This window comes from Rhinopithecus bieti, unplaced genomic scaffold (assembly GCF_001698545.2).
Source record: "Rhinopithecus bieti isolate Rb0 unplaced genomic scaffold, ASM169854v2 scaffold_19723, whole genome shotgun sequence".
Lineage (NCBI taxonomy): Eukaryota > Metazoa > Chordata > Mammalia > Primates > Cercopithecidae > Rhinopithecus > Rhinopithecus bieti.
This window is the reverse complement of record NW_016809579.1, coordinates 1,374,849-1,393,192: the sequence shown is the minus strand read 5'-3', so window position 1 is coordinate 1,393,192 and position 18,344 is coordinate 1,374,849. Positions and strand designations below refer to the sequence as shown.

Here is an 18,344-nt window from a genome sequence, read left to right as displayed (position 1 = left end):
CTTATAATCCTTTGGGTATATACCCAGTAGTGGGATGGCTGGGTCATATGGTACATCTAGTTCTAGATCCTTGAGGAATTGCCATACTGTTTTCCATAATGGTTGAACTAGTTTACAATCCCACCAACAGTGTAAAAGTGTTCCTATTTCTCCACATCCTCTCCTTTTATGCCACCAAGTTTGTGATAATTTGTTATAGCAGCCACGGAAAACTAATATAGGGAGTGACTGCTAATGGATACAAGGTTTCTTTAGAGTTGATGAAATGTCTTGGAATTAGATATTGCTGATGGTTGTATAATTTTATAAGTATGTAATACTAAAAACCATTCAATTTCACATGCCAAAGGGTGAATTTTATGGCATATGATTTATATTTCAAAGAAAAAAAATGCCTAGCAACAGGCTGGTATAACCCTCCATCTCCCAACAACTGCTGCTAAATTTTCAAAGCACCATTAAGCAGACTTAATTCGTAACAAGGATAATCGAACAATGCAAGCTAATCTAGCCAACAAAAAGAAGCCAGTATCAGGTGGTCAATTTATAAATTATAGTGGGAGTCATACATTCCCAAAGATGGAACAGTTATATCTCCTTGCAGAGTGAACACTTCTCCGATACCAAGGACCTGGAAGACCAAATAAATTATACGTAGGATTACCAAATACGCTGGTATGACCAAGACAGTTGCAGTTTAAACTTCTATCTCTGTGTAATTACAGATAGTGCCACTCTTCAATCTTCAATAAGTCCTTCAGTTTAAATGACAAATTACATAGTCAACCTAGTTATAAGGAATCTAGAGGTTGTGAGAAGTTGTGACAGCATATCCTATGCAGGCCAGATAGGTCCTATCACAACTCCCTATGTAACCTGGATCACTGCGATTGGGAAGCTCCCAGGGAAAAAACCCCAGTTAAGACTTTGGCAGAGCATTCACCTTTTGTTTCAAACTTATACAACACTAATGCTTAAGCTCAACTCTCAGAATTGTATTATTTAGTATTATCCAAATGACTAATTTATACACTGAAGGGAAAGAACAAGGAATGGACCTATATACACTTGCAGTTTACAAGTATAAGAAGCTAACAAAGAATAAGATTAAAATAGTTTGTGCCAGGTCGGGCTTGGTGGCTCACGCCTGTAATCCCAGCACTTTGGGAGGCCGAGGCAGGTGGCTCAAGAGGCCAGGAGTTTGAGACCAGCCTGACCAACATGGTGAAACCCCATCTCTACTAAAAATACAAAAAATTAGCTGAGCATGGTGGTGCATGCCTGTAATCCCAGTTACTCAGGAGGCTGAGGCAGGAGAATCACTTGAACCTGGGAGGTGCAGTGAGCTGAGATCGTGCCACTGCACTCCAGCCTGGGCGACACAGCAAGACTCCGTCTAAAAAAAAAAAAAAAAAAAAAAACACCTTGTGCCCACATTAACTAAGTGTTAAAAGCCAAAAGGTGAAAGTCACTATTCTCCTTTCACATATCAACTTGACCCTAAGGTAATATTGCTGCATTAGAACCGAGCTGGTGGGAGGGATGTTAAGAAATTAGGGAGAAATTGTTACTCTACAGAAAGACCATCATATAAGACCAAACATACACGTTTGATGTTCTGATGTTTGCTATTTTGGTGGAACTACAGCTACAAAATGTATTGCATCAGTAGAATTAAAACATATCCCAGTCCACAAAAAACTAAAAGAGAAATTACACAGGAATGATCAAGAATCTGCACAGTTCTGATAATCTCATGACTAGAGAGAAAAGGAGGAGGGGAAGCATCAGGTATTTGAGAGGAATTTAAGACCATTCATTCAATAAAAGTTCGGTGGGCCAACAAGGTACCATGTATTGGTCTGGGGATACAGCAGTAATCCAAAGTCCTTCACTTCAGGGAGCTGACATTCCAGAAAGGGTAGTCAGAAAATAATTGTTTTTAACAAAAGTAAGATGGTTGTATGAACACTACGGAGAAAAATAAAGTAGGAAATGGAAGCAGGTTGATATTCATATAACATGAATATGGCTACCTGTGGAAGAATACTCCAGCAAAGGGAACAGCAAACACAAAGGCTCTGAGACCAGAGCATTTAACACATGCAAGGACTGAGCAACAGGCTAACATAGGTGGGCCAATGAAAAGGGTGACAAGTTAGAAATGACATAAAAAATGAGCTGATTGTGGTAAAGGAAAACCAAGATCATGTAGGCCATTCTAAATTCTTCAGCTTTGGCCAGGTGCGGTGGCTCACGCCTGTAATCCCAACACTTTGGGAGGCCGAGGCGAGCAGATCACCTGAGGTCAGGAGTTCGAGACCAGCCTGGCCAACATGGTGAAATCCCATCTCTACTAAAAATGTAAAACTTAGCTAGGCGTGCTGCCACGTGCCTGTAGTCCCACCTACTCGGGAGGCTGAGGCAGGAGAATTGCTTGAACCCAGGAGACAGAGACTGCAGCAAACTGAGATCGTGCCACTGCACTTCAGCCTGGGTGACAGAGCGAGACTCCGTCTAAAAAAATAAAATAAAATAAAATAATAATAATACAAAAATTAGCTGGGTGTGGTGGCGGGCACCCGTAATCCCAGCTACTTGGGAGGCTGAGGCAAGAAAATCGCTTGAACCCAGGAAGCAGAGGTTGGAGTGAGCTGAGACTGCACCACTGCGCTCCAACCTGAGTGACAGTGAAACTCCATCTCAAAATATAAGTACATAAATAAATAAAAATAAAAATAAACTCTTCAGCTTTTACCCTGAGTGTGATGAGAGATTACTGGAAGGTTGTGAGTGAGAAGTAGTATGATTTGATTCATTTCATCAGGATTGGTCTGGCTACTGTGTGGAGAATAGACTTTAGAGAGTAACAGTGGAAGCAGAAGACAAGAAGCTACTGAAATATTATAAACAAAAGATGATGGTAGTATCGGACAGGATGGAGAAATGGAGATACTAAGGGGTCGGACTCTAGATCAAAATCTAGAAGGCCCACAAGGTTCACTGATGGATTGGGTTTGGGATGTGAAGGAGAGGAGGAGGACACATAAGAGGTAATGCTGAGCAGGTAAATCTATGAGATCAGAGCTCAAGGCAAGTTCTGAGGTAGGTACTTAAATTTTGAAGTCTTCAGTATGCAGCATTATTTAAAACACAAGACTGGATGAGATCACTCAGGGAAAGAGGTCTGAGATCTAAGCTCTGGCTCATTCCATTGATTAGAGGTCATGGAGATGAGAAGGAGCTGGTAAAGGAAATTAAAAAGAAACAATTATTCACAGCCTTTCCGGTGGGAGGAGAATCAAGAAAGAGAAGCATCCCAGAATCCAAAGGGGAGGAGAAAAGGAACAACTATAATATATGCTGCCAATAGACCAAAAAAAATCAAGAAAATCAACTAAAACTGACCAATGGATTAAGCAAAGTGGAATTCACTGGTGACCTCGACAACAGTGGGTTTAAAGAAGAATGAGAACAGGAGTTAGCAAATATGGACAACTCTAGAGATATTTTCCTGTAAGGACAAGCAAATATAAAAACAAGCAGATGGGAGATGTGGCATCAAAAACGAGATCTTTAAGGTGAGGTTACAGTACAATCAGCATGTTTGCTATGTTAATGATCTGGAGAGACAGAAAATTTAACCCTAGACAAAGAGAAGTCTTGCTAGAATAATATCCTTAAATAAAAAAGTGCACATGTAGAGGTTTTGGCCTTAGCAAGAAGTCAAATTATTCACCCAGAGTAACAGGATAATGCTTTGAGATCTTACGGAAAAGGGTTAAATGGTGGATAAATGGCTGTGGTAGCCATCCTCCAAGATGGACCTAAATGAACCCCATTTCCTGGAATTCACATAGATATAGCCCTCTCCCACACTGTAACAGGGTTGGTCTGTGGGGTCAAGCACATACAGCAAAAAGTGATGGTATGCCACTTCAGAAATTAGGTCATAAAGACTGCCCTTCATCTTGGGTACAAGGTCTCTTGAATCATTTGCTCTGAAGTAAGCCAGCTACTATGACACGAACAGCCCCACGGAGAGGCCCACAGAGTGAGGAACTGAGGCCTCTTGCCAACAGCCCAGTGAGTGAGCTTAGAGGCAGATGATCCAACTCAAGTCAATCCCGCAAAGACTGACAATCCAGCCAAAAGTTTGACTGAAACCTCATGAGAGACCCTGAGCCAGAACCAGCCAGCTAAGCCACTCTTGGATTCCAGACCTTCAAAAACTATGAGGTAATAAAATTTTTTGTAAACTACTAAGTTTTGAGACAATTTGTTACACGGCAATAGAAACTAATACAATGGGTCTCACTGAGCTGTAACTACAAATTGCTGACCACAGAATTCACCTATAATCTCACCTACTGGCATGCAATGACTTCAGATGGCCTCCCCTGTCCTGCCATGGATTAAGCAAAGTGAAATTCACTGGGGACCTCGACAACAGTGGGTTTAAAGAAGAATGACAACAGGAGATAGCAAATATGGACAACTCTGAAAGTTTTGCCCTGAGGCAATTACCTCATGAAATACAGCTGTTGACAAAGAGGGTATGATAAAAGAAGTCAGTTTTATATAACTTAACATCCAGGATGCTCTTACTTTCTTTTTCAAAAGATGTGGTAAAAGAATGCCACTACCACCCTCTCCTTTCTCAAGAAAGCAATTTAGAGGGTTCCCGAATTACCTACATCAATTGACCTGAACTAATCATACACATTCAGATTCCCTTAGTAAAATATTAAACACTAAACAGCTATGTTTTAGCATAGGAATGGGCAAGAGAGCGAAACTGAAGGGAAAAAAGATACAACTTTGGTCCTTATTAGGGAGAGTTCTCTCTTCTTACCTCAGGTTTACAATGCAACTTTTAAGAACTTGAGCTATTCCAGGCAGAAGGTCACATCCCTGAGGTAACCAGAGAGAAGCGTTAGTTACTTACATGTTACCAGAATATCTGCGATCCCACTGCCTACCTGACATTGCCATTTGGGTGTTTATCAATCATCTCACACTTAACCAGAAAAGTGAACTGAATTCCTTTCCCCCAGATCTGTTCCTCCAATCTCCCCTACCTTAGCAAAGGAAACATTCCACCCGCCAACTGCCCAAATCAAAAAGCCTTCAAATCACCCCAGGTCCTGGCTCTCACGGGAGGGACTCCATTAGGGTCCCAGGGGCGGCATTAAGAGTCCCGGCAGCCACGCAGTAAATAAGACAAGACGCTGCGGTAAGGGAGAGAGGCCAATACATTCAAATGCCTTAAGGGGTCTGGGCCTACAGGTCTCCAGAATGGGGGACGGACTGGGGTTACAAAGCAGTTTTCAGATTTTTAAATACATTGAGTGCGAAAAGAAACCCCGCGGGGCGATGGGGAGGGGAGCGCACTGGGAGCCAGGAAAGGCCCCTTCTCCAGGAGGCCCGGGCCCAGCCCGGGGGTGAGGACGTCTGCGTGAGGGAGTGGAGGCTGATGTGAAAGTGGCGCCTGCTGAGATTAGGGAAGGGGGTGTGCTGAGGGGATCGTGGGACCTGCTTCTGCCTTGCACTCCCTCACAGAAAGCGGCTGCATTGCAAAGGCCGCTCCGGCAGCGCACCGCCAGGCGCGGTGTCGCGACCCGCAGGGCAGCGGCTCGCCAGGAAATGCCTCAAGTCTCCCCTCAGGGAACGCTGAAGCCGCGCCACGCCCCCGTCCTTACCGGTCCGGATCAGCGGCTGTTCCCGAGCTGCCGGCCACGCACCGGCCCCGGAGGCGCTCCCGGGGAAAAGCCGGCGGGGACTACGCCTCCTCAGGCCCCCGGCGCCGCCGACGCGCACCCCTCCACCCGCGCGCGTCCAGTGGAGACCTGCGATTGGCTGCCAGGTGCCGGCGCGAGATCAGCGCGGCTCCAAGCTGGGCGCATGCGCGCGCTCTGACGCCCCTGGTGGTGACTGCTGGACTCGGGGTCAGGTTGAGAGGGAGAGGGGCGGTAGCAATGCCCCTGAGGCCCTGGAAGGATCTTGGGTTCTGGATCAGGGTTCCAGGCAGTCAGGGTTCCAGAGCTGAGGCTGAGGCAGCCAGAGCTCGGGGCGGGGGATAGTCTGCCCACCAGAAGTCCAGCTGTTTATAATTCTCAGGTGTAGTCCCTTTGCTGACTACCCATGCTTAAGGGATTGTGACTAAACAACTGAGCCTTACATCTGTCCTCTTCTAGTTAACATCTGGGGCCAGTCGAATCCAGCTTGCCACCTGTTTTTGTACAGCTGGCAGCAAGCTAAGAACAGATTTCACGTTTTTTTAATGGCTAAAAAAAGGAGAATAGTATTTTCTGGCATGTGAAAATTATATGAAATTCAAAATTCAGTGTCCATAAATAAAGTTTTATTGGAACAACAAACATGCCCATTCCTTTAGGTATTATTTATGCCTGTTTTCCTGCTTCAACAGCAAAGATGATTAATTGCCAGAGACCGTGTATGAAAAGCTTACAATATTTACTATCTGGCCCTTTGCATAAAGTTTGCCCACTCAATTTACTTGCAGCTTTTGATTTTCTTTAAATTGACCAATTCTGCCAAAAGTCTATTTTAGCAATCTTTTTTTGGCGAGGGCGAGTAAAATCACTTTTGGTTTCATTAATCTATAATGTTACTTTCTTATCTATTTCATCTATTTCTTCCACTCTGTTATTTCCTTCCTTCCTGTCTTCATAGGCTTGCTCTGTTACTCCTCTTTATAACTTTTGGAGAAAAATGCCTACCTCATTTGCTTGTAAACTCTTTTCTCTTGTGTTTAATGCTATAAATTTACCTTTAAGTACCAGTTTAACTGTGTCCCACAAGTGCTGCTTGGTAATATTTTCATTATCCTTCAATTAGTTATGTCCTAATTTTCCTAGTTGTTAGAAGTGCTTCTTCTTCCCCAGTGCCAGAAAGAAATAGCACTTAAACATAAATTTAATTTTCTCAGCAAGGCCATTTTTACTTTCTGCAGAAAGGGTACACTCACCAGCAGTTTTGCCAAGAGTACCCTGAACAAAGGATACAGGGCTATTTACAACCTGACGCTTCCACCTTGCTGCTGTGTCTGGTTTCCATTGGCTGAAATGGAAACTCACATTCTGTGTTTGTCCCAATTGGCTAACAACTTAGAACTTTCTAACAGAGGCAAAGGCAGAGGAGAACAAAGGAAGGAGGAAGTAAATTGTGGAATGCTGAGAAAGCTAAAAACACCTCCAAATAAGGAAGAGGAACAGGCTATGACCTAATGCTTGCTTGGACCAGTATAAGCGTGCCAGGGCAAATATTTAGGCTAAATTGTGGGAGCTAAGAACACAAAATACGTTAATTTATTTATTACAGCTAGCAGATATCTAAGAATGTTAGCACAGGTCTTTGAATAAATTTTACTTCTAAGAGAAGTTACTATTTATTCCTAATTCGACAGGGAGGAAACTCTCTTTGAAGAGGAACCTCTACTTTTTACTTTTTACATAGTGATTCTAACACAAGGGTTGTATAGTATGTTATTTATTTTGAAATCTGTGAGATTATTTTACAACTATTTATTTTGAAATCTCTGAGCTTTTAAAAGATATTTTAATTGTATTATAATCAAATAACATGGCCTAAATATTACTGACCTTTGCATTTGAAGATTTCTGTTCAGTGAAGTGTACTATCGTCAAAATGAAGAGATCATAGATATAAAGAAGATATTTGCAATATCTAAAATGTATATATGATGCTGAGATGTAAAGAAGATATTTGCAATATCTAAACTGTATATATGAAGCCAAGCGCGGTGGCTCACACCTGTAATCCCAGCATTTTTGGAGACCAAGGCAGGCAGATCACTTGAGGTCAGGAGTTCAAGACCAGCCTGGCCAACATGGTGAAACCCCGTCTCTACTAAAAATACAAAAATTAGCTGGGCGTGGTGGCATGTGCCTGTAGTCCCAGCTACTCAAGAGGCTGAGGCACGATAATTGCTTGAACCTGGGAGGCAGAGGTTGCAGTGAGCTGCGATTGCACCACTGCACTCCAGCCTGGGCAACAGAGTGAGACTCCGTCTCAAAAAATAATAAAATGAAAAATAAATATATATGAAATGATCTTCTTTTGGCTTCATAATAATTCCAATATCCATCAGTAAATTAGTATCAACTAAAATTCAGGCTTTATTCAAATGTCACTACTTTTTCCCACCATCCTTTTTGTTCCAGATTCCCATGCAGGATACTGACTTGTACTTAGTCATTTTGTCTTCTTAGCCTTCTCTGGTCTGTGACAGTTTCTTAAACTTTTCTTGCTTTTCGTGACCTTGACAATTTTAAGAAGTGAAGGTCAGGTATTTTTCAGAGCGTCTCTCAATTTAGGTTTGGTGTTTTTCTCATGGCACTGGGGTTATGGTTTTTAGAAGACTATCACAGACATGATGTGTCTTTCTCGTAATTTCTCATCAGCAATCCATGCTGTCAATATGACTTCCTACTGGTTTCTCCACTGTAAATTACTTTTTCTCCCCTTTCGTACCCTATTCTTTGGGAGTAAGTCACCAAATCCTGCCTACACGCAGGAAGGCCATGAGGTCTCATTAAGGGAAAATTATCTATGCAAATTACTTTGCAACTCTTCTTTAAAGAAGATTCGTCTCTTCTTCCTTTAGTTTTAAATTAATCAAAAATAGGTTTAGTTTTAAATTAATCATAAATAAATAAAATTAAAAATTTAGTATCTCAGTCACACTAGCCACATTTCAACAGATCAGTAGTCACCTGTAGCATATTGGACAGAGCAGAAGTAGAGCATTGTCATCATCACAGAAAGATCTATGGACAGCACTGACTTAGATCTTTAGTGAACCTTTCTTCTTTCCAAATATATGCATTTAAAAATACAAATTCCCAGGAACTGCGTTAGTTCCATTGCATAAATTTTGTGGTTGTTTTCAATACCTTTCAATTCAACATTTTCCTTTTTTCACTGCAATTTCTTAGAGGAGCTATGAGTTATTTAGAATGAGGACCAGGACTGGGGTGAGATAAGCAAGGAGGCTGGGGTGCATTAAGGAGAGACCCACCCCCAGCTTCAGGGATGGCATGTTGTCACTTTAGGTTCCCTGGATGCCTCACCCTAGTTCCAACCCTGTTTAGAACTGTATTGCCCTGGCCGGGTGCGGTGGCTCAAGCCTGTAATCCCAGCCACTTGGGAGGCCGCAGACGGGTGGAGTCAGAGGTCAGGGATCGGGACCATCCTTGGCTAACCGGTGAAACCCCGTTCTCTACTAAAAAATGTAAAAAAAAACTAAGCCGGGCGAGGTGGCCGCGACCTATAGTCTCAGCTACTCGGAGGCTTGAGGCAGAGAATGGCAATGAACCCGAAAGGCGGAGCTTTGCAGTGAGCTTTAGATCCGCCACGTGCGCTCCAGGTTTGGGCGACCAGAGCGAGACTCCGTGCTCAAAAAAAAAAAAAAAAAAAAAAAAAAAAAAAAAAGAAAAAAGAAAAGAACTATATTGCCTATTTGAGGAGACTTTGGGGTTTTCTCAGTGATCTTTCTGTTACTGATTTGTAAGTCGATTCCCCTACAGTCAGTGGGTAACTACAAAGAGCCCCACAGCTAACATCACAATTAAAGTAAACTACTGTACCTGAGTTTGAGAGCACGCAAAGGACACCAACGAAAGTCACTTCAATTAGTAAAGCATTTGGAGTAGCCAATGCAACTTTGAACGCCAAAGTTGGAGAAATGAAACTACCACATGGAGGATTATGCAAAGCTGCAATAATTAAGATACTGCAGCCTTAGCACAAGGATAGAGAACAGGACAAATGAAATGAAATAGATTCCAGAAACACATGTATACAATCATCCCTGGTTCACACAGTTTCCACTGCAATACAGTAGGGAACGAGTGATCTTTTTAGTAGAAGGTGCTGATTGATTTGGGGTATGCATATGAAAAAATTAGTCTTCGTGCCTTATCACACCATTAACAAAAAATCAGTTTGAGATGTCTCACCTAAACAATAAAGCTTCTAGAAGAAAACATAGAAGGAATGAATATCTTTATGTCCTTGGTAGACAATTTCTTAAATAAGTATATGAAAGATAAACCTTAATGTACGTGTGTACACCCATAAAACCACCATTCAGATCCAAATATGGGACATTTCCAGTGCCCCAGCACTTTTCCTGTACCCTCCCCAGTCGACAGCCCAATTTTTAAAAAGGTAAGAAGGGGCAAAACTTGAACAGACATTTAATTAAAAAAAAAAATACTCAGGTGGCTGATAACTATATAATCTCAAGGTCCATTACTCATCAGGGAAATGCAAATTAAAGCCACAATAAGGTACCACTACAATTTCAAGAGAAGGGCACTTACTAAAATGACTGACAGTACCAAGTGCTGGATCAGTAGCAATGGAATTCACAATATCGGTGGTGGGAATGTAAATCGTTTCAACCACTTTGGAAATGTATTTGGCAGTATCTACACTAGAAAGCTAAATATATGCAGTTCCAGCACTTCTCATAGCCACGTATACCCACGAGAAATGATTACATGCTTACCAAAAGACACGCACAAGCTCGTAGCAGCTTTATTCAAAATTGCCGAAGAATCAGCCTCACAGTCCGTCAACAGGGAAATAGATGTATATAAAACTGCCACAGCCACACAACAAAATTCTACCCAGCCATGAAAAAGAATGTGCTACTGCTCCACACAGCAAAAATGCATCTCACTTATTTTATTTTACTTTATTTTGAGACAGAGTCTTGCTCTGTCACCCAGACTGGAGGGCAGTGGCGCGATCTCAGCTCACTGCAAACCCCCCCACCCAGGTTCAAGTGATTCTCCCGCCTCAGCCTCCCGAATAGCTGGGACTACAGGCACCCACCACTACACTTGGCTAATTTTTCTATTTTATGTAGAGAAGGGGTTTCACTATGTTGGCCAGCCTGGTCTCAAACTCCTGACCTCAAGTGATCCACCTGCCTCAGCCTCCCAAAGTGATGGGATTACAGGCATGAACCATCACGCCCAGCCATCTCACTTATTTTAAAAAGCCAAAGACAAGAATCTTTGTGTTATTTCATTTATTGAAAGTTCATAAACAAGAAAAGCCTCTGAGGTCAGAATAGGGGATGGCTTGTTGGGAGCATTTGACTGGGAAAGGGCACGAAGACTTTGGAGCTACTTCTTGACAATAGGGAGCTTATGAGATGTCACTGTAAATAAAACCTGACAGTTGATGACATTGCTTGCTAGCATCTACAGCCACAAAGCGCACATGGCCTAGCCTCACTTCTGCCTTTCGGAACTCCTGGAAGTGAGTCAAACGTATTTTCAGCGAGAATCCTTGCTGCAAGGGAGTCTGGAATCTCAAGTGTTCATAGCCACCGTTTTAGTTTTTACAGGTGAAGGCGGAGGGTCAGTGTCACTCACAATAATGGAAGCCACACCACTTGATCCTGGCTGAACTGAAGTTTGAATAATAACTTCTGTTTCATGAGGCAACCCTTGCAGTTGCTCCGGCTTTTTAAATGTTTGATGGTTCTTGGTTTCGTGCTCTATTTCCTCCTTCAACGTCAAAAACTGTAGTCGGCACTTGGAACATCGAAGGACTCTCCTTCTGCTGTGCCTCCAACAATGATTCATGTATGGTATCGCAGTTTTGAAAAGTTTGAGACAAAACAGACAAAGCAAATACTTTGTGTTTTCATGGCACGTTCTAAAATGTGTTTCCACATCAGCAAAGACTGACGATCTGTAATGGCAAACCTGGCACACATAGGGCATTTCGCCAGGCTTATGATGGTCCTTCATGTGTTGTAAGAGGACCTGATCTGTTTCAAATGACAATTCACAGATCTTACAGACAGCAGAGGGCCCCATGGCGATGTGCACACTGTCAATGTGACACTGTAGCTGGAAGGGAGTGGGAAACTGCCGGTGGCAGTGCTGGCAGGTGGTGTGGTTTTCCCAACTGTCGTTCCTCTGCTTCTCAAACTCCAAATGATGCTTCATGTGATTCATAAACTTAATATTTTTTAGAACTTTCACGCAACTGAGGCATTTAAAGGTGGTGTGAGTCTTCTGTTCTGGCTGCCCATCTCCTTTATGCTGTCCATAGTAAAAGTCGCTAAGTAACACGATGCGATTTTCTTTCCTGGGATCAAAGGTCTTCTTTTGACTTGCTAGACTTGAAATGTCTGTTATTAACAGGCCATCAGACCCATTTGCTCTCTCTGGATTCCTAAGATTGAAATGTGCCTTTCCATTAGCATCAGCCCAAGGAAATGTTGCTCCATTCTGAACGTGGTTTGATGAGTTGCAGACCCCCTGTGAGGGTGTATTTGTGCTTATTATAGAAGAGCTATCTGAAGGGACCACAGCTAAAGAATGTACCCCTGGGATCTCATTCCCGAGTTTAACCCTTTTGGAATTTCTGCTGTTTATATCTGAAGCGGAAAGTCGCTTTGAATCAGGAGAACTCTCACTTCTGCCTCCTCCAGAGAACATAGGTCCAACTAGATGCTGAGTCCCTGGAGGGAGAGAATCTGAGGAATTGGGAGAAACAACGTGTGGTGAGCTCATTTTATAAGCAGGTTCAGGTGAAGACTTCGTAGAGACAGGACTATCTGTAGATCTCCCCTCAGATGGAGAAACTGACCTGATGGCTTTTGCCATAGAGGTCACATGATTTGCAGGTTGCCACACGTGAGCAGGATCTTGATGGAAGTGGCCTTTCCTTCTTCTTGAATTCGAGCCTGGGGTGACTCTGTTCAAAATGTTTGAAATGACTGGTTTTGAATTTGAAATCATCCCGACAAAGAGAATTTCAGCGTCTTTATGTACATGTTCCACACCAACAAAGATCAGATCTGGATCTTCATCATCTTTGTCGCTTTCTTTGGATTCTCTCAAATTCTTCTTTGGTGATTCCACTTCCTTACACAAAAAGACATCTCCCATTTTCAATTTACTTTTTGCTTGAAGCCACTGGTCCCTTCAACTTCCAGAGCTGTCTTTTTACAAATTGCCACCTAAGTGCAATCATGTGACAATAGTCAATATTTATTTCAAAAGACAAAATCATTACTTTATTGTATCCTCCCTTAAAACACTGAGATAACTATCAACATCACTCTTTTACACATCAGAAATAAGGCTTGAAACATTTTAAATGGCATAATTTCAAATTTACCTCTCTCTCCTATCCTGGTCTTCTGCAGTTGTAAGGCAAAGGAAGCAAGATTTCAGGAGGTGCAGCTGGAACATCTCAGAGTGCTCCCCATAGAACCTTACGTCATTATCGCCCTTGCTAACTCCCCTCGCTCTGCTGCAGCCATCCTGAGCCCCATGAGTCTGGAACACACCAGACCTTTTTCTTTTTCAGAACTTTTGTTGTTCCCGGACCTTGCATGCCTCTTTCCCCAGATTAACCCCATCTGGGCTCCTGGTTTGCCTCATGTCAGTGGTTCCTCCTCAGCAAGGCTTCCCTGACCACAATATCAAAAATCACAACCTCCTTAACTCATATGTTCTAACCTTCAATGCTATTTTTCAACTTAGCATTTATTACTGCCTACCACACAAGATGTAAAATATGCCTTGCAAGCCCAGGAGTTTGAGGTTACAGTGAGCTATAATCATGTCACTGCATCCAGCCTGGGTGACTTTTATAATTGATGGCATCTTACAGTCAGCGAAAAATCCTATTTCTTTGTATAAGCTGACAGCCTACTAAACTTGTTTTATAGTTCACTAATGGGATATCAACTACATTTTGACAAACAATGGTTTAAGACAGGAATTGGAAAATTGGCCTTTCCCCTGTTTTGTACAGTCAGGAAGCCAAAAATGTTTTTTACATTTTTAAGGTATTGTTTTCTTACTTTTTTCTATTATTAAGATTACATTTTTTTCTTTTCTTTTCTTTTCTTTTTTTTTTTTTTTTTTTGAGACAGAGTCTTGCTCTGTCGCCCAGACTGTAGTGCAATGGCGCGATCTCTACTCACTGCAAGCTCTGCCTCCTGGGCCCACGCCATTCTCCTGCCTCAGCCTCCCGAGTAGCTGAGACCACAGGCGCCTGCCACCGTGCCCGGCTAATTTTTTGTATTTTTGGTAGAGACGGGGTTTCACCGTGTTAGCCAGGATGGTCTCAATCTCCTGACCTTATGATCCGCCCGCCTCAGCCTCCCCAAGTACTGGATTACAGGCGTGAGCCACCACGCCTGGCCAAACTTTTACATTTTTAAATCTGGGGGAATAAACAAGCAAAAGGAGGCGGGGCGTGGTGGCTCACACCTGTAATCCCAGCACTTTGGGAGGCCCAGGTGGGCACGAATCACTTCAGCTCGGGAGTTCCAGACCAGCCTGGCCCACATGGTGAAACCCCTTCTCTACTACAAATACAAAAATTAGCCAGGCATGGTAGCAGATGCCTGTAATCCCAGCTACTCAGCTACTCAGGAGGCTGAGGCAGGAGAATCTCTTGAACCTGGGAGGTGGAGGTTGCAGTGGCCAAGATCTCGCTACTGCACTCCAGCCTGGGTGACAGAGCGAGACTCTGTCTCAGAAAAAAAAAAAAAGAAAAAAGAAAAAGGAATATTTTGTGACGTGAAAATTATATAACATTCAAAATGTCAGTGTTCACCATAAAGTGCTGTGAAACACGGCCATGGTCATTTGTTTAGTGCTGTTGTCCATGGTTGCTTTCACACTTTTATGACAGAGTTGAGTACAGTAGTCCTCCCTTATTTTTGGGGCATATATTCCAAGACCCCCAAAGTGGATGCCTGAAACTGCAGATGGAACCAAATTCAATATATACTATGTTTATATATATATACACACACACATGTGATCAAGTTTAATTTATAAATAGGCACAGTAAGAGGTTAAGAATAAAAAAAATTATAACAATATACTGTAATAAAAGGTATGTGAGGCAAGGTGTGGTGGCTTATGCCTGTAAGCCTTTGGGAGGCTGAGGTGGGTGGATTACCTGAGGTCAGGAGTTTGAGACCAGCCTGGCCAATATGGTGAAACCCGTCTCTACTAAAAATACAACAGGCCGGGCACGGTGGCTCAAGCCTGTAATCCCAGCACTTTGGGAGGCTGAGACGGGCGGATCACGAGGTCAGGAGATTGAGACCATCCTGGCTAACACGGTGAAACCCCGTCTCTACTAAAAAATAAAAAAAAACTAGCCGGGCGAGGTGGCGGGCGCCTGTAGTCCCAGCTACTCGGGACTTGCAGTGAGCTTGCAGTGAGCTGAGATCCGGCCACTGCACTCCAGCCTGGGCGACAGAGCGAGACTCCGTCTCAAAAAAAATAAATAAATAAATAAATAATAAAATTACAACAATTAGCTGGGCGTAGTGGTGAGCTTCTGTAATCTCAGCTACTTGGGAGGCTGAGGCAGGAGAATCACTTGAACCCGGGAGGCAGGGGTTGCAGTGAGCTGAGATCATGCCACTGTACTCCAGCCTGGGCGGCAAGAGTGAAACTCCATCTCAAAAAAATTAATTAATTAAATTAAAGGTATGTGAATGCAGTCTCTCGCTGACAAAATATCTTTATGTACTGTAGATCTTGGCAACCTTAGCATATGATTGTGTTTTCTTTCTTTATTACATTAAAAACTTTCCCATTTTCACTTAAAGGAAGCACTTGACAGCTTCTCTCTGGCATATTTGAATTGCCAGCCTTGCTACCCTTGTGCTTTGGGGCCATTATTGAGTACCATAAGAGTTAATTGAACACAAGCACTGAGATACCACCAGGAGAGTCACTCTGGTAACTGTGATAGCTCCTAAGTGACTAAGGTACAGAAAGCGCAAACAGCATAGGGACTCGGGACAAAGGGAGGATTACCATCCCAGGGCAGGGCTGACTCAAGAGCTTATCACACTACTCAGAAGGGCTGGCGACTTAAAACTTATGAATTACTTAGTTCTGGAGTTTTCCAATTAATATTTTGGAACCGCAGGTAACTGAAAGCACGAAAAGCAAAACCCTGGATAAGAGAAGACTACTGTAATTGAAGCACAGAATCGCAATGCCTAAAATATTTACCATCTAGTCCTTCACAGAACAAGTTTGCCAAGTCTAGTTTTAGAGAGGCAAAATGAAAGATACCAAATTTCTCAGCTCACCAGTTCCTAAAGTTGCGTGTGCATCCAGATGATTCAGTGCAGCTCAGTATGTTCCACTCTGGGCTACGAGGGAAAGCGAAGCTAGAGCTTCCTTGTCTCCACCTCCCAGAGAAATTTCTCCAGAGACCAGCAGCACTGCTTCTGCAGGCGAACAATGCAGCTTGCTCTTCAAAGTCCTTTCTGAGGCCAGATCAGAAGGTCCCACTCCTTTTAAGCCCATTATAACCCAATCATTTTCCAGTCACATGTCTGAAGCAGTTTATCCTGATTGGATTTTCAGTTGTTGTCCAGCTTGATTGCCAAAACCTTTCCTCCAATTGCTACTCAAAGGAAAGAAGGAGGGTTGGGCTTGAGGGCTGCCTTCCAGGTTGACTCAGCCGGTGATGGGTGTCCTCCCTCCTCTGTTGTTCAGACTCCACCACCTTCTCTGCAGTGTGCCTGGGCCCTCAGCTACTGGGGGTCAGAAGAGATGGGGTGCGGAGTGGGAGGCAGTCCACATGTATGTTCCAACAGCGCTCAAACAGAGATGACGAAGTTAAAAGGCAGATGTCTTTCCAGTAGAAGCCCCAGGGGGCAGGGTGTGTCTCACTCCCACAGCCCTTGAAGACTAGGCTCCCATAGGAGTTTCCAGGTGTCCAAACAGGGTCCTCACTGAGTCTTCAACAGCTTTCTCTAAGCAGCATCCCACTCCCTTCTTAATCAGTTTCCAGGGCTCAAAGGTCTGTCCTGGTTCCCTCCCATCCCCTCTCACTTCCTTCCCTCCATCTCTCCCTCCCCCCTCCTGCTTCACTAGTCCCTCCTTGGAACCTTCTCAGTTGAATTTCAGGCCCTCCCTTTCACTGTCTTTACAGCCTTTGCAATACAGATTAGAAAGCAGGGCAGGGGGAGCCTCAAGAGTCCCTTGACAGGTAAGAAATATTTGTATTTCCACCCCATTCCAATGCAGTGCAATCAAGTCTCAAAATTAAACCAAAAATCAGTTGCAAATTAAAATGTTCTAAAGTAACATCTCCTGATAAAACTTTAAAAATACCTTTCTGGGCCAGGCGTGGTGACTCACGTCTGTAATCCCAGCACTTTTGGAGGCCGAGGCAGCAGACCACATGAGTCCAGTAGTTTGAGACCAGCCTGGCCAACTTGGTGAAAACCCGTCTCTATTCTTTATAAAGTAAAATACAAAAATTTCCTGGGCTTGGCAGTGTACGCCTGTAATCCCAGGTACTTGGGAGGCTGAAGCAGGATAATCGCTTGAACCCAGTAGGCGGAGCCCAAAGTGGTATAAAAGTGTGTGACACAGGGTCTTTATTCTTGTCTAGGGACTGGGGAAAGGCTGCTTGAGGGCATTGCAAGTAGCCAAGGGTGTGCCCCTGGAAAGCAAAGTGAAATGAGACCCGCTGCTGAGGTATACCTGTAGTCCCAGTTATTAAAGGGTGAAGTGGAAAGATCTTTGAGCCCAGGATCTCCAGACCAACCTCAGCAAAATATCAAGACCTCTGTTTCTACAAAAACAATTTTTTTTAATTAGCCAGGCACAGTAGCACGTGCCTGTAGTCCCAGCTACCCGGGAAGCTGAGATGGGAGGATTGCTTGAGCCAGGGAGATTGAGGTTGCAGTAAACTATGATTACATCACCATACATTAGCCTGGGTGGAAGAGAGAGACCTTGTCTCATTCATTCATTCATAAATAAATAAATAAGCAAGCAAAGTGAAATGAAGACTTAGACAGTAAAATTTAATTAATTTTAAGTAAAATTTAAAAATCTAAGCAAGCAAGACTTAGTAAAATTCTTCCGGGGCAGGGCGTGGTGGCTCACACCTGTAATGCCAGCGCTTAGGCGGAGGCTTGAGCCCAGGAGTTTGAGACTAGCGTGGGCAACCTGGCAAAACCATGTTTCCACAAGAGAATACAAACAATTAGCCTGGGTGACAGAGTGAAACCCTGTCTCAAAAAAAAAAGAAAAAAGAAAGGAAGAGAAAGAGAGAAAGAAAGAGAAGAAAAGAAAAGAAAGGAAAAGAAAAAGAAAGGAGGGGAGGGGAGGGGAGGAGAGGTGTATTCTGCAGAACTGATATTCACTCCTTCCTCTTTTCCAGAAGCAGAATCCTGCTAGGAAGATTCCAGGAAGCCTAGGCAGTGGTCAGGGGCCGGCTCAGGTATAAAGCAGGCCCTTCCCCTGAGACAGAAAGTTGTG

General features: G+C 43.4%; 2 protein-coding genes and 1 gene segment (V, D, J or C); 1 reads left to right on the top strand and 2 right to left on the bottom strand.

Moving 5' to 3' along the window:
• ZNF280B (zinc finger protein 280B) overlaps nt 1-6,115 on the bottom strand; it is a 22,532-nt gene extending 16,417 nt beyond the window's left edge. For 4 of the 5 annotated variants that reach the window (XM_017889755.1, XM_017889756.1, XM_017889754.1 and 1 more), the window contains exons 1-2: nt 5,703-6,115; nt 4,856-4,914 (exon numbers count right to left, since the gene is read on the bottom strand). The gene's annotated coding sequence lies outside the window, so the exon portion shown is untranslated. The remainder of the gene's footprint in view (nt 1-4,855; nt 4,915-5,702) is intronic. The other variant, XM_017889760.1, reaches the window with a different exon arrangement.
• LOC108540636 (Ig lambda chain V-I region BL2-like) overlaps nt 1-18,344 on the top strand; it is a 574,188-nt gene that overhangs the window by 143,758 nt on the left and 412,086 nt on the right.
• ZNF280A (zinc finger protein 280A) lies at nt 11,373-12,965 on the bottom strand. Its single transcript, XM_017889761.1, has one exon. The coding sequence runs from the start codon at nt 12,963-12,965 to the stop codon at nt 11,373-11,375; it is 1,593 nt and encodes a 530-aa protein (XP_017745250.1).

Bases quoted from the DNA above. Each gene is read 5' to 3' on its own strand.
- ZNF280A (XM_017889761.1), bottom strand. From the start codon at position 12,965: ATGGGAGATGTCTTTTTGTGTAAGGAAGTGGAATCACCAAAGAAGAAT.